General features: G+C 36.6%; 1 protein-coding gene and 1 long non-coding RNA gene across 5 annotated transcripts; both read right to left on the reverse strand.

The window, feature by feature from the left end:
* Positions 1-1,111: 1,111 nt before the first annotated feature.
* Positions 1,112-15,367, reverse strand: LOC130999295 (uncharacterized). Its single transcript, XR_009093466.1, has 3 exons — positions 15,061-15,367; positions 1,912-1,976; positions 1,112-1,326 (listed from the first exon to the last, which is right to left on the reverse strand). It is a non-coding gene; the product is annotated as an uncharacterized LOC130999295 (long non-coding RNA).
* LOC130999294 (uncharacterized) lies at positions 2,774-5,277 on the reverse strand. 4 transcript variants are annotated; one of them, XM_057924804.1, is made up of 7 exons: positions 5,018-5,277; positions 4,754-4,821; positions 4,432-4,581; positions 4,130-4,306; positions 4,013-4,046; positions 3,806-3,938; positions 2,774-3,023 (listed from the first exon to the last, which is right to left on the reverse strand). In XM_057924804.1, exons 4-7 carry the CDS (start codon positions 4,273-4,275, stop codon positions 3,007-3,009), a joined length of 330 nt encoding a protein of 109 aa, XP_057780787.1. In that variant the 5' UTR covers positions 4,276-4,306; positions 4,432-4,581; positions 4,754-4,821; positions 5,018-5,277; the 3' UTR covers positions 2,774-3,006. The 4 variants fall into 4 exon arrangements, with proteins under 4 accessions (XP_057780787.1, XP_057780786.1, XP_057780789.1 ...); XM_057924803.1 differs by lacking the exon at positions 4,432-4,581 and having other exon boundaries at positions 5,018-5,276; XM_057924806.1 differs by lacking the exons at positions 4,432-4,581; positions 4,754-4,821.
* Positions 15,368-15,765: the final 398 nt, after the last annotated feature.

Below are 15,765 nucleotides of genomic sequence, written 5' to 3' on the forward strand. Positions count from 1 at the left end.
TTCCCTCTGACCCCTCTCTCTCTCCCTTTCTCTCTCTGTGCCGATCAACTCCGCCTCGCCTCAACCAGGACGGAAATAGGACAACGGCGGTCTGCCGCCGCCGGAGACGACGAGCCACCATGGATGCCGCCTCCTTAACTCATACTTAAACAGAGCAAGGACTCAGCCCGATTTCCAGTCAACACGATATAAAAATAGGGTTTTTGCTGAATTCATATTCAAAGACTTCAATTATAACTTGTACTCACACACTGTATATGTAATTTCAGTTGAACAAGCTCTGATACCACTTGTTGGGAAAAGTGGTGAATAAATATTCAAGAGTGTCAAAATAAATGACACTTGCACAGCGGAACCAGGATAATTCTTTTCCCTCTTGCTGGATTACAAAATGGGATCCAAACCAAGAAAAATATTTGGTGCAAAATATAAGAAAATATGAGACAAGAATTTTTACGTGGAAAACCCAAATTGGGAAAAACCACGAGACCGTAGTCTAGAAATCTTCCACTATGTATATAGTAGGCTTACAAAAAAAAAATTCTCCCTACACAAAATAGGGGAAACACAAATCTCAAGTTTAATAACTTGGAAAACACAAGAGGACTGAGCTACTATTTTAAGAGAGATGAAAAATCCTATGATTTTTCCTCACAATTTTCTTCTCTCAAAAAGCACTCACCAAACTCTCTCTTGTTGCCTCACTTTTCTCTCCACTCTGCACATTTTTCCTTCTGCAGAACTCACTGCAATTTATAGGAAATTTTGGGCCGTTGTTTGTTGAAGTTTGCTGCAAACTTCAGCAGCAATTGTTGAAGATAACTGCCGCAATTGGAGAAAAGGAATGGTAGGCTTGCAGCCAAAGTTGAGGTTGCTCAATTTCTTCCAAAGTAACTGTTGCAACACTATTCATCTACACCTTTGTCAAAAGTTGTAGGCTTGTGGGGCTGTCACAGCCCACTATCCCAATGACGGGTTAACCGGGGTTATGACTTGGGGTGAACAATAAGAAACGGAAATTAAAGGGAATCTACTAAATAACCATCATTAATAACAACAAACTAGTGGTATATATATATATATATATATATATATATAACCACTTGGGTAATTAACAAACGAGCCTGCCATAACGACTAGACCCCAAATGAAAGTTAATTAAAATGAAGTAGTAATAAGTTCAAGTAGAAATGATAAATAAGTCAGAGTGTTTGCAGCGGAAAAACGTGTGAGTTATGCATATGGAGATGCATACTCAAGGTTTCATTACATAAACATCAAAAGAGAAATCCGCTCAACACCGATCCATTCCATCGCTTGCTCAACCTGCACATTTAGAAATACATGCAGGGCTGAGTATAAAAATACTCAGTGACATAAGCCGAAATACAACATGCATACATATATAAATTGAACTGCCATAACAGTAACACACAGGGGTTTTCATAAATGACCTGCGCTTACTAAAACATTTCGTTCATTTTCATAAAGATGGATGCATCCCATTTTCAGTCTATATGATCCATATCTGTCCTTTCTATCACGCGCCGGGAAGGAGGCCTCCTTACCACGGACGCCAATACCGGTCGCAAGCGACTCGCGATCTCCATGAGTGTACACGTTAACCCTAGCTAGCGACCTTTGTCTAGCATAGGATCCCAATTGGATTTCCTTTAAAGTTGGCGAACCAACACAGATAGGATACATATAAAAACATAAACATTTTGGCAGTCAATCATTTCATAAACATTTCATTTTCATAACATTTTCATTTTCATAAAGGGCATTAAACATATAAGCATTTCATAAGAACTGAATAAATAGTCAAAACATATCATGCATATATATTCGCATATGAGGCCTACGTCACACAGGGGATCTCTATATACGTAATAATAAAATAATGCCCACCTCAAACGTTCTTAAGCTAGCGTGGAGTCGCTTCTTCTTCGGCTTCATTTCCTGTCGCCCGGACCCTTATTGATGAAGAGTCGGTAAGTTCGTGAAGAAAATTGTCACAAGACAAAGTCTAATTCTACGTGTCTAGGGTATCTTTTAGTATTTTAGGGTTCTAGCATCCATAAGTCGTTTCGATTAAAACAATCAAAAACCAACATAACATCGACTAACCACATAACAAACGAAATAAAAGAATTCAATATCCTTAAACTTAATATCATTTAGAAAGCTAAGAGTATAATATAAAACATTCTCAACCCAATCCTTGCACTACTAGAAAAACGCTCATAGATAACGGATTTTATCCGTTATCTATGAGCAAAAAAACTGTTGTGTATAGTGGTGTTATCTATGATACGTATCATAGACAACGGTTTAAAAACCGTTATGTATGTGAGAATAGATAACGGTACGAGACGCTCATACATAACGGTATGAAACCGTTATCTATAATGATTATACATAACGGTTTATACCGTTATGTATGAGGATTTTTCCGTTATGTTTTGTATTTTTTTTGTTTTTTTTCCTATCATAGTTAACAGTTTTTTTCTATACATAACGGTATGAAACCGTTATCTATAATGATTATACATAACGGTTTATACCGTTATGTATGAGGATTTTTCCGTTATGTTTTGTATTTTTTTTGTTTTTTTTCCTATCATAGTTAACAGTTTTTTTCTATACATAACGGTATGAAACCGTTATCTATAATGCTTATACATAACGGTTTTTGCACCTTTTATAACAATTTTTTTGCACTTTATATAATTGTAGTATATTTTGCAATTTTTATAAAACGACAAAATGATAAAATCAACAATAACAATATTATATATCATCCAAAATATTCATACATTATCATCCAAATATAATGAAAACTTCACATATATTCTATTTAGCTAGATGTTTAATTAAAAAATATTACAAATGCGCGCAACTTGCTAGACATTTGAAACGACGTTCTCTGCTTCAGCCTTCTCGTTTGTAGTAGTCCTCATAGCTCATCGACTCCCATCTACTTGATCCGCCAAGATGATAAACTCAATCACAATAATGAACTGGAGAATTAAAAAAATCCGGCAACATGTGAGTTACATAAGTAATCTTCAAGATCTCAATGTTCACTAAGCAACAATAAATCCTTTGAACAATCGAAACAGTTTCACACTAAGCAACAATAAATCCTTTGAACAATTACAAAAAGTTTTAAATGTATTTATTTGGCCTGTAGTTTCATGAAAAGCTTAAGTAAACGATTCTTTCTTAGTCACCACACTCTATATCTTGAAGATCCGTATTTTTGCTCAGAATTATTTTACATAATTGAATAAGAATAAGAGATTCAAAATATAATGTGGTATAGGCACTGAGGAAAGAGCTCGACTCGCACGAAATCATGTTAAGAAAAAAAAAAAAAAACCTTGTCTCCTCAAAGAATGGATTAACAGAAATTACTCGCAGTGAGCCAGTTAAAACTGCAACAATAACTGTGAAACTAATTAGTTACCCAGTGTTAACGACAACATATATAAATCAGGTTATGTGGAAACCATCGATCTCATGATAAACCAGCAGTTAAGTCATTGCAATAAAGCAATTGTATCAGAAAAAGAAATAACAGAGTATGCAATGTATCATGCCAAATAAACATTTGTGATTAACACTTCCATTAGTATTCTCGAGAAATTGGGATAGCCATCAGCCATTGGCCGTGGGTAATTCTCTAAGCTACTCTTAAATTTAAGAACAAACAGCTATTTTCCACATCAAGTTGTAGCTTATGGAACGCTAGTAGAGCAGAGATGCAAAAACATGGGCCATGTTGAATGGGATAACTAACTTGATAGATGATTTGCAGTAGATTTTCTAGAAATCCAAGCTTCTCTTCCGTGTCCTTTTTTCAGTAAATTATCCTTCTCCCCAGTCTGAATGGGTTTCCTCCTACATCCCCGAATCGAGACCACAGTAGCAATCTGCAACAGAAAAAGCTCAAACCCTACAACTCAAATTTACACTACAAATGCAATCAAAGAAGAGATGTACGAACCGCAAAGTATACTACCACCAGTGCAAACGTCCACCTGGATAACAATCATGCAATTTTGAGTTAAAATTCAAGTGTGTGTGTGTGTGAGGGAGGCAGAGAGAGAGAGGAGTTACTGACTGAGTGTAGAAAAAGAAGACGAAGAATCCGAAGGCAGCAACAGTCTCGTAGAGCAAGTAAGCCATGGCGATAAAGGCGAAGGCGCAAAGCAGTACCTGCCACTGCAGCCAGTATTCGATTCCCTCCACCGCTCCGGAATTCTCCATTTTTAAGCACCAACACTACAGCCACCTCAACCTGTAAAAGCATAAAATTGCAATAGTCAAGATCCAGAAAGGTAGATACCCTAGCCTTCTCCACACAGTCTCGTACAAAACCCAACTGCAACTTAAAGAAAAAAAAAAGTTCATGCCTATTTTAACCTGCTGGCAAAGGAGAGTCGGCAGTTGAGCTGGATATTTGCTAGTTTGACATAACTTGTAAGTGATAACCACAAAAGTAGTTTAATACATCGAAGTGGATGAGATTTGTTCACATTATTTACCATACTATCAAGTAGGATCAGTTGCCAACTACAAAATAGAATACTAAATTACTAACAGCACAGATCAAGAAAGATACTCTTCAGAACAGTATTGCCAAAATGATACCATAGATTGTCTTCTTAAATGTGTCATGATGAATAAAAATTATTACAAATACTCAAATGAAAAAATAACATTTCTAACAATGGTGAAGTGGTACCTGCATAGTTCATAGCCATAATTTCGTGGCTTGCCTCAGCATCAGAGTCGTTCTCTAACAAGTTCATGCTAAGAAGTAAATGCACGATAAGCATAACTTATATTAATTACTAAGGATTAGAGTCTTCCTAGTTCTACTCATAGATAGCCAATTACAGTAAATACATGTGTAGTTAAGATGAGTGATTAGCTTATTCTTAATTAAAAAGACATACTCAAGCCAATTCACTTGGTTGAAATGATAATAAAGAAATTCAAGACTTACAATGGAAGGCTCTTGTATCTTGCTTGCCAATAGCTGTGGAGAAACCAATCTCTCCACCAGTCCACTTGTATCTTGGGGGAACAACACTGAGCATCGCAGTTGTGTCAAGCACCTGAGCAAATGAACTCACTTGCACAGATAAACCGCAGGCAAATGATCATTAATCTGTCGCCCAAAACAAAGAAGTACATACTTAATCGTAGTATGTATATGTAGAATTCAGATTAACTTACTTGTGGTAGATAAAAAGCTGCAGCAGAAAATACTTTGAACATTACATCACTCTAGTTTCACTCTCAATCTCAAATTCAGTTCAACAAAGTACCTTATCATTGAGAATGAATAATTTTGACTTACAAAGAGTAGCAAGAATGATTGGATGTAGTTTTCACTATTGCTATTTCCTAGAGTGCTCCCTCCAAAAGTTAGCTCCTCTGCTTTCTCAATGTCTTTTGACTGGTAAGGAGCTATACTGTGAATTGTATATTGAGGCGAACCCAATAGGTGATTCTCGATATATTCATACCTGCACGGTGAGCAAGAGTTAGCTTCTTCATTCACCCAAAGTAGTATAGATTGAAGCGGCGGATTGAAGCTAGGGCACGGAAGAGGAAGTTCAGCGGCGGATTGAAGCTAGGGCACGGCGGCGACAAGGAGTCGCTGTTGTCGCCGGAGTATGGAGAGCAGAGGGGGCTTTGGGCTGAGCTCGGAGGCGGCGGCCTTCCCGCCGTGCGGTAGACGGGAATCGACAGGGAGGTGGCTGTAGATTATAGATCTAGGATTTCAGGCGCGGTATGGTGTGCGTGCATTTGAGTCAGAGAGAGAGGAGATTAACAGGGAGACGAGGGAAGTGCGACGAGCTTGGTGGCTGACGTTGCTGCGGCCGGGGAAGACAGAGGGGGGGCGTGCTTCTATGGCCGGAACTTGCCTCGGCAGCGGCGGCGACTATCTCTCAAAGAGGGAGAGATCGCGAAGTGAGAGAGAGATTTGGGGAGGAGATGAGACGTAGCGAGGGTGGGCGGCAGCGGCGCGACGCAGCGCGACAAGGGTGGGCGGCTGTAGTAGCCCGCTCTTTTATTTTTATTTTTTTATTAAGACCAGTGATTGCAATAATTGTTATATTGCCTCTTCAGTTACGGTAAATCCAGTGTTTAGTTATCAACTAATTCAGCTCAGAAATCTGAATTTGATGCCATTGCGTGATATGATCGCAATTGAATTATTGAATCATTCAATAATTTATTTTCCAGTTTAATAACTGACTTAGCAAAGTCAAGTTATTAATTTATATGCGATAGAAATATTATTTCTATTATTTACTTGGAAGTCGTGAATTAATTCCGACTTTCAAGTATTAAATCCCAAGTCTGAGGATTTAATTTAGATAAATACGACGAGTACTTAATTATCGAGAATTAGAGAATTATTACAGAAACAAGTACGAACTATGAGAAATTAGATCACGATAAATAGTCGAATCACTACACTATTACACCAACCCCTTCATCATATCATTACTACAACTATTCATCTTCAATTTTCAAAAGCTTCAGCATGCCAAGGAAGAAATTTCACGACAAGATCACAATTGTCAAATGATGCAAATTTCAACAATTGCAGCATGCAAATCTTCAAAAGTTGCAACTCCCGGTACCAAAAAAATTTCCACCATTTTGATTCTGTTGTCTGCAGAAATTCCTCTATATATTCACAAGTTATCAGTTCAATACTCGTCACCACACCTATTCCACTTCTGCAAAAGCAATACCCCATTATCGTAAAATCTTAAGTTTCTTAATTGCAAGAGCTCAAGTGAGCTCCCTTCGTCGGCCCGTTTCTTCGCCGACCAGCCACTAGGACGTGAACCAGGAACGTGTACTTGTTCCTCCATCTTCAGGCTACCAAATCCAACAATCGAAAGGCCGAAGCCTTCTTTGTATTTGCCTGACCAAAGGCCGCAATATCCTTCGGAGGCCAACGTCGAATTCCCGACTTAGCCACCGGCCAACTTACGGCCTTCGTTTCTCACTATCCTTACGACGAAAAAGGATCGAGAAACCACCGTTGTGTAGCCTGATCTACCTCGCACGAGGAAGACTAAGTCGTAGACCTTCGCGGCTAAACACCATCGCGGAACGACGACCAGAAAAACCCCCGGTGAACAACTTCCATTAGTGCTCACTTGGACAGGGGTAAGTTGACGCCCTTATTTCGATGCATTCCCGTTTCTATTATATTATGGGAAATTTCTGGGGTATAGATGGGAGTGTGGTGAATATTCGTACAAAGTTTCATGTCATTTGAACTTTGTTTACTACCCTTTTAAAATTCAAGATGTCTACTGCCAGTATCTGCTGAAACTGTCATGAGGAAGATGATTAGGTTAATTATTTCAGTAACCATATGTTGATATTTAGCTCTCAAATTTTTATTGTATAACGATATATGTGTTAGCTAACTGCATATACAATGTTAGGTCATTCCGGTAACGTTTGCTATTTTTCAAAAATCTGGACTTTCAGTTGGCAGAAACTGCCGAATCTGGTAGGCGATGGGAAAATCGTTATATCTCTTAAACTACTTGGAGTTTTTCAACATACTTTTTTTTCAATTAAACTAGACTCAAAGAGGTTTCTATTGATATAAAATTAGACTCCATATGAGTTCGGAGTCAAAGCAGTTTATTAGTTGAAGTTGAGTCTCTACAGTTTTGTTGAGATGAAATGATTCAAAATAATTCATATTAAGGATTTTAAAGTTCTATTCGACCACGCTAGACGAGAATTAGCTAAATCTATTAACGAGGATTAATAGTAGAATTCCCGATTATCGCTCAGAAGATTAGTTCATGCATACAAGATTCATGCACAGTTAAATTACGCTTTCTCATTAATTGAGAATTTTTTTCGAGCCAATGTCTTATTTTATATTCTCGTGATTAAGGTCAAACGCGAGAGTAAGAATTACTCAAGGAGTCACAGTACCTTAGCAAAACCTTGCTATCAGGTGGGCAATTTCTTACGCGTAAGATAAAATGCTATTAAAGAACTATGCAAGTTTTATGCTTTATTATGCCTAAATGAGTTAAGCTTTATTATGCTTCACGCTAAATGATTTACGCTATGCTGTTTATACTATTTACGCCTATGTAATTTATGCTTTGTTACGCTTTAATAATTTACACTATGCTATTTACTTTATTATGCTTAAATGAGTTAAAACTTTATTTCTCTTTATTATCTACGCTTGTCACGCTTTAATAATATACGCTATGCTATTTACGCTTAATTACGACTTAAATTTTTATTATTTATTATTTATGCTTTGTTACGCTTTTAAGTGATTTACGCTTTGTTACGCGCCTATGTGGTTCACGCTTTGTTACGCTTTAATGCTTTACGCTTATTATTTAACGCCTATGTGAGTTACGCTTTAATGCTTTATGCTTATTATCTAATGCTTATGTGATGATGTTAACGAAATCGATTCCTGAGCGGATAGCTATCTTGTCAGGATATATATTTATATATGCAACGCGACCGTGAGTCAATGAGAGGGTTGGCCGGTCAAACGTCCGTTGAGGGAGGCCTCCCTCAACGGTACGATGCTAGCGTCTGTTGGGGGAGGCCTCCCTCAACAGTACGATGCCACGTCCGCTGAGGGAGGCCTCCCTCACGGCGCGATGCCTGTGTTCGTTGAGGATCTTCCTCACGACACGATGTTTATTGATATGACTTTTGATGATGAGGAATGCACTTACGCTATTTATGAATTTGAAAATGATAGTATGCAAAGAACTTGAAAGAAGATTCATGTCGCTTATATGATGCTGTGGTTGATGATAAAATGTTAAGCTTATAATTTAGTTTTTGGCAACTGCCCACTAAGTACTTTTGTACTTAGCCCTGCATATGTTTATGAATGTGCAGGCTGAGCTGTGATAAACGATGAAGTGTTGCTGAGTGGAGCTTTTGTCGAACTTAGAATAGGCTCAGAAAGGATATGTGTCTGCATACATGTATCTCAGTCTTGCCTTCCGCTGCAAACACTGATTATGATTTAGTCAAGTCTATAACTATATGCCAATTACTCTTCAAAGAAATATCTAATGCTTACTCAGGTTCATCGAGTATTTTTTTTTAATTATATGCGTCAATGCTTCAATGTCTTAAATTTTATTTCAAGAATTAATGCTAGATATTAATGTCTATAATCGAGTTATGAATGAGTCAAATGTGCCCTTTCTAAACCCCGCTTCTTAAATCCCTTCCCTAGTCACGATTTCCCGGATTAATTATCTCTAATTAAGGCCGGTCGTGACAGAATGGTATCAGAGCAGTTCGTTTGCTCTGAGTCTAAGAGTTTATTTAAGCCAAAATTAGAATGGAACACTAAAGTGTCTAGAGTTCAATCGACAAAGCTCAGCACTTCATCGCATCACACTCAACGAAGCAGAATGGTAAGCTCTTCCATGTTTTGAGTTAATGTTTACGAAAAGTGCGAATTATCGTAATAACAAAGTGTGTAACTGTCAATAGCTATGTTATGTTTGAAGGAAATGATTTACGCAAGCACGGTTAAGTATGCCTATGGTAAGAGTCCCTATGAACATAGAGCTATTAAGATATGAGATCACCACTACGACAGAACATAGAAGCAAACATACAAGAAATTCGACTGTATCTTTTGGTGACTATAGTGAGGACAACAAGATAAGTGATACGTATAGAATAAATTTTTTTAAACTCGTGATTTTATAGCCGCTATAAATCTCCATGACTTATGCCTAAGTATCCAATTTAGATGATGTGATATTATATGCTTAAGAATTTTTATGACTCATGGATTTGAGATGCTAATGACCCTTAAAGCTTATTACATCAATGTTGTCATTGAAGTCATGACTTGTTTACAAGTTATAATAAGTTGACCTTACAAGAATTCTTTTGAGGCTTGTATTAGATTATGCTAGAGTGTACTAATTGACACATCCCTGCTATCAGAATACCGCCTAAGAGGGGTCGCTCTGTGAGAAGCAATAACAATCGCAGAAACCATAATGCCATACCGGAAGAACCCAAAATGATCGAGATACTTGAAATAATTTGCGATCAAGAAGTGTAGAAGATAAGGGACAAATTAGTTACCTTAAGCATCTCGGAGTATGCAAATTTCGGGACGAAATTTTTGTTAAGGGAGGTAGTATGTAGTAGCCCGCTCTTTTATTTTTATTTTTTTATTAAGACCAGTGATTGCAATAATTGTTATATTGCCTCTTCAGTTACGGTAAATCCAGTGTTTAGTTATCAACTAATTCAGCTCAGAAATCTGAATTTGATGCCATTGCGTGATATGATCGCAATTGAATTATTGAATCATTCAATAATTTATTTTCCAGTTTAATAACTGACTTAGCAAAGTCAAGTTATTAATTTATATGCGATAGAAATATTATTTCTATTATTTACTTGGAAGTCGTGAATTAATTCCGACTTTCAAGTATTAAATCCCAAGTCTGAGGATTTAATTTAGATAAATACGACGAGTACTTAATTATCGAGAATTAGAGAATTATTACAGAAACAAGTACGAACTATGAGAAATTAGATCACGATAAATAGTCGAATCACTACACTATTACACCAACCCCTTCATCATATCATTACTACAACTATTCATCTTCAATTTTCAAAAGCTTCAGCACGCCAAGGAAGAAATTTCACGACAAGATCACAATTGTCAAATGATGCAAATTTCAACAATTGCAGCATGCAAATCTTCAAAAGTTGCAACTCCCGGTACCAAAAAAATTTCCACCATTTTGATTCTGTTGTCTGCAGAAATTCCTCTATATATTCACAAGTTATCAGTTCAATACTCGTCACCACACCTATTCCACTTCCGCAAAAGCAATACCCCATTATCGTAAAATCTTAAGTTTCTTAATTGCAAGAGCTCAAGTGAGCTCCCTTCGTCGGCCCGTTTCTTCGCCGACCAGCCACTAGGACGTGAACCAGGAACGTGTACTTGTTCCTCCATCTTCAGGCTACCAAATCCAACAATCGAAAGGCCGAAGCCTTCTTTGTATTTGCCTGACCAAAGGCCGCAATATCCTTCGGAGGCCAACGTCGAATTCCCGACTTAGCCACCGGCCAACTTACGGCCTTCGTTTCTCACTATCCTTACGATGAAAAAGGATCGAGAAACCACCGTTGTGTAGCCTGATCTACCTCGCACGAGGAAGACTAAGTCGTAGACCTTCGCGGCTAAACACCATCGCGGAACGACGACCAGAAAAACCCCCGGTGAACAACTTCCATTAGTGCTCACTTGGACAGGGGTAAGTTGACGCCCTTATTTCGATGCATTCCCGTTTCTATTATATTATGGGAAATTTCTGGGGTATAGATGGGAGTGTGGTGAATATTCGTACAAAGTTTCATGTCATTTGAACTTTGTTTACTACCCTTTTAAAATTCAAGATGTCTACTGCCAGTATCTGCTGAAACTGTCATGAGGAAGATGATTAGGTTAATTATTTCAGTAACCATATGTTGATATTTAGCTCTCAAATTTTTATTGTATAACGATATATGTGTTAGCTAACTGCATATACAATTTTAGGTCATTCCGGTAACGTTTGCTATTTTTCAAAAATCTGGACTTTCAGTTGGCAGAAACTGCCGAATCTGGTAGGCGATGGGAAAATCGTTATATCTCTTAAACTACTTGGAGTTTTTCAACATACTTTTTTTTCAATTAAACTAGATTCAAAGAGGTTTCTATTGATATAAAATTAGACTCCATATGAGTTCGGAGTCAAAGCAGTTTATTAGTTGAAGTTGAGTCTCTACAGTTTTGTTGAGATGAAATGATTCAAAATAATTCATATTAAGGATTTTAAAGTTCTATTCGACCACGCTAGACGAGAATTAGCTAAATCTATTAACGAGGATTAATAGTAGAATTCCCGATTATCGCTCAGAAGATTAGTTCATGCATACAAGATTCATGCACAGTTAAATTACGCTTTCTCATTAATTGAGAATTTTTTTCGAGCCAATGTCTTATTTTATATTCTCGTGATTAAGGTCAAACGCGAGAGTAAGAATTACTCAAGGAGTCACAGTACCTTAGCAAAACCTTGCTATCAGGTGGGCAATTTCTTACGCGTAAGATAAAATGCTATTAAAGAACTATGCAAGTTTTATGCTTTATTATGCCTAAATGAGTTAAGCTTTATTATGCTTCACGCTAAATGATTTACGCTATGCTGTTTATACTATTTACGCCTATGTAATTTATGCTTTGTTACGCTTTAATAATTTACACTATGCTATTTACTTTATTATGCTTAAATGAGTTAAAACTTTATTTCTCTTTATTATCTACGCTTGTCACGCTTTAATAATATACGCTATGCTATTTACGCTTAATTACGACTTAAATTTTTATTATTTATTATTTATGCTTTGTTACGCTTTTAAGTGATTTACGCTTAAGTGAGTTACGCTTTGTTACGCGCCTATGTGGTTCACGCTTTGTTACGCTTTAATGCTTTACGCTTATTATTTAACGCCTATGTGAGTTACGCTTTAATGCTTTATGCTTATTATCTAATGCTTATGTGATGATGTTAACGAAATCGATTCCTGAGCGGATAGCTATCTTGTCAGGATATATATTTATATATGCAACGCGACCGTGAGTCAATGAGAGGGTTGGCCGGTCAAACGTCCGTTGAGGAAGGCCTCCCTCAACGGTACGATGCTAGCGTCTGTTGGGGGAGGCCTCCCTCAACAGTACGATGCCACGTCCGCTGAGGGAGGCCTCCCTCACGGCGCGATGCCTGTGTTCGTTGAGGATCTTCCTCACGACACGATGCTTATTGATATGACTTTTGATGATGAGGAATGCACTTACGCTATTTATGAATTTGAAAATGATAGTATGCAAAGAACTTGAAAGAAGATTCATGTCGCTTATATGATGCTGTGGTTGATGATAAAATGTTAAGCTTATAATTTAGTTTTTGGCAACTGCCCACTAAGTACTTTTGTACTTAGCCCTGCATATGTTTATGAATGTGCAGGTTGAGCTGTGATGAACGATGAAGTGTTGCTGAGTGGAGCTTTTGTCGAACTTAGAATAGGCTCAGAAAGGATATGTGTCTGCATACATGTATCTCAGTCTTGCCTTCCGCTGCAAACACTGATTATGATTTAGTCAAGTCTATAACTATATGCCAATTACTCTTCAAAGAAATATCTAATGCTTACTCGGGTTCATCGAGTATTTTTTTTAATTATATGCGTCAATGCTTCAATGTCTTAAATTTTATTTCAAGAATTAATGCTCGATATTAATGTCTATAATCGAGTTATGAATGAGTCAAATGTGCCCTTTCTAAACCCCGCTTCTTAAATCCCTTCCCTAGTCACGATTTCCCGGATTAATTATCTCTAATTAAGGCCGGTCGTGACAGCGGCGACGGGCTGGCTCGGGGCAGCGGCGCCGGCGGCGGAGTCGAGAGGGGAGAGAGAGAGTCGAGAGAACTAGGGCTTCTAGTTTGGGAGGAGGGGTTAATTTCTAAATTTCCTAAATTTTTTTCTTTTTTTCACTTTTAATATTCAATTTTTGGTATTTAGATTTCTAATTTAGATTTTTAATTTACATTTTATATAAGTGTTGATAAAATAAAAAATGTTATGAATTTTTATTTTTCAAAGTCTATATCTAGGAATAAATTCAAATTTTAGGATAAATAATTTATTTGTTATTTTTTAATATAATATAAGAATGTAGAAAATTATTTTAAAAAAATTAATAAAAAAAATTATACATAACAGTTTTTAGAGACGCTCATACATAACGGTTCAGAAACCGTTGTAAATGACTCTTATACATAACGGCTCAAAAACCGTTGTAAATTACTGTTATAAAAGATGGTCATAGATAACGGTGGTACAACGGTTTTGTAATACCGTTATGTATGCAACTTATAGATAACGCAAAAACATAACGCATTTGTTCAAACCGTTATCTATGCATTTAGACAACAGTACATAGATAACGGATTTTCGCAAAACCGTTATCTATTCCTAAAAGTGCGCTCATACATAACGGTTTTTGAAAAAAACCGTTATCTATTCACTGTTATGTATGTAAACTTTTGTAGTAGTGTTGAAAAATAAATCACATAAACAATTAATCTCATATTCTATCTCCTTACTCAACTCTATATAAACTCTCCACTCATCTCAAATCCTTAAGTTCAAGGATAGGTTTCAAGAAAATCATGGTTCTAAGTCTGGATTTATCTCTCATATAAGGCTCATCTAATCTCATTCAAACACATAGGCCACAATCACATAAAGCACATAAGAATCACAATCAAACATCATTAAAACATGCTTTGTTTTTACACTGATTCAACTTTAAAATTTAATCTGTTCTGACCCCGACATCTCCTGGACTCGATACTCATACCGAAAGAAAGATCTTCAAGTCTAGTTTCATATAAAAAACAGTAGAGTTGAAAACTCCAAGTGGTTTGAGAGATATGACGTTTTTACCACGATCTACCATATTCGGCAGTTTTGAGCAATCGAAAACTTGGATTTTTGAAAAATAGTAAACGTTGTCAAACAGGACTCAACTTTGGTGGATATCTATCTAACACAATAAAGTTAATACCATAAAAATTTGGAAAGCTAGATCACAAAGGAAACTACTGAAATGAATGACTCTTTCCCCTGTTCTCTGAAATTCTCGGTAGTAATGTGCAGTTTGGGTTTTTCATTTTAAAGAAATATCAAACGAAGTTGGAATGGCTTGAAATTTTACCAGGGTACTCAAGACTCATGTAGGGACTTTCTATAAAAGTTTCAAAGTTATTAGACATCGAAAAACCGTCGATCACAGTAGGTCAGTAGGCCTACGAAATTCACCAAAATCTCATCTCAAATTCTTTAAATGCTCAAGATTATATACTCACATATAACATCATACAATCTAGATCTATGAAAATAAGAATCACTTACCCAAGATTAAACAAAGATCAAAGTTTTCCTTTCTCACTCTTCAAACCAAACCCCACGGTCCTCTTGAAATCTTCAAGAATTGAAAGGTGTTTATGTTGATTTGGTGGAGGATTTGATCTTGAAGTGAACTTGGAAGCTTTGGTGATTAATCTATGGCGATCTTTTGGAGCAAAATTGGAAGAGAGGGATTTTTGGAGGTGACTGAGAGTTGAAGTGTGAGGGAGTGAAGTGATGAGCTTTGTCTTGCAATGGAAGAATGATTAAGGACAAAGCATTATTCATGATTAAAGCTTGGTTCCCTACCACCTTAGCACATTAATCCTATCTTCACTCATCACACTTCCACTCATGTCTATTAGATAAAAATAAGTTAGTGGTAGGGAAAAGAAAATATTAGTGGTGGTAGGGAAAAAGATTAGTGGTAGGGAAAAGAAAATATTAGTGGAGGATAATGGGGTGTTACATTAAGTAAATATAAAAATGTGGTGTAGGAATAACCCATGTGTAAAAAAAAAAATATGGAAGACTAATCATCAATTAATAAAATGCTAGAGCATAAAACTCTTGTGATCAAAATTAAAATAAATAGCACTAACATTAGTGCACTCTCTCAATTTATAAATACATCATAGGAAAATAATTTGAGAAAAATATTGATGGAAAATTTTTATAACTCATCATTCCTAAATTTCTCGGTAAAAATAA

Source organism: Salvia miltiorrhiza, chromosome 8 (assembly GCF_028751815.1).
Source record: "Salvia miltiorrhiza cultivar Shanhuang (shh) chromosome 8, IMPLAD_Smil_shh, whole genome shotgun sequence".
In the NCBI taxonomy this organism is placed as follows: domain Eukaryota; kingdom Viridiplantae; phylum Streptophyta; class Magnoliopsida; order Lamiales; family Lamiaceae; genus Salvia; species Salvia miltiorrhiza.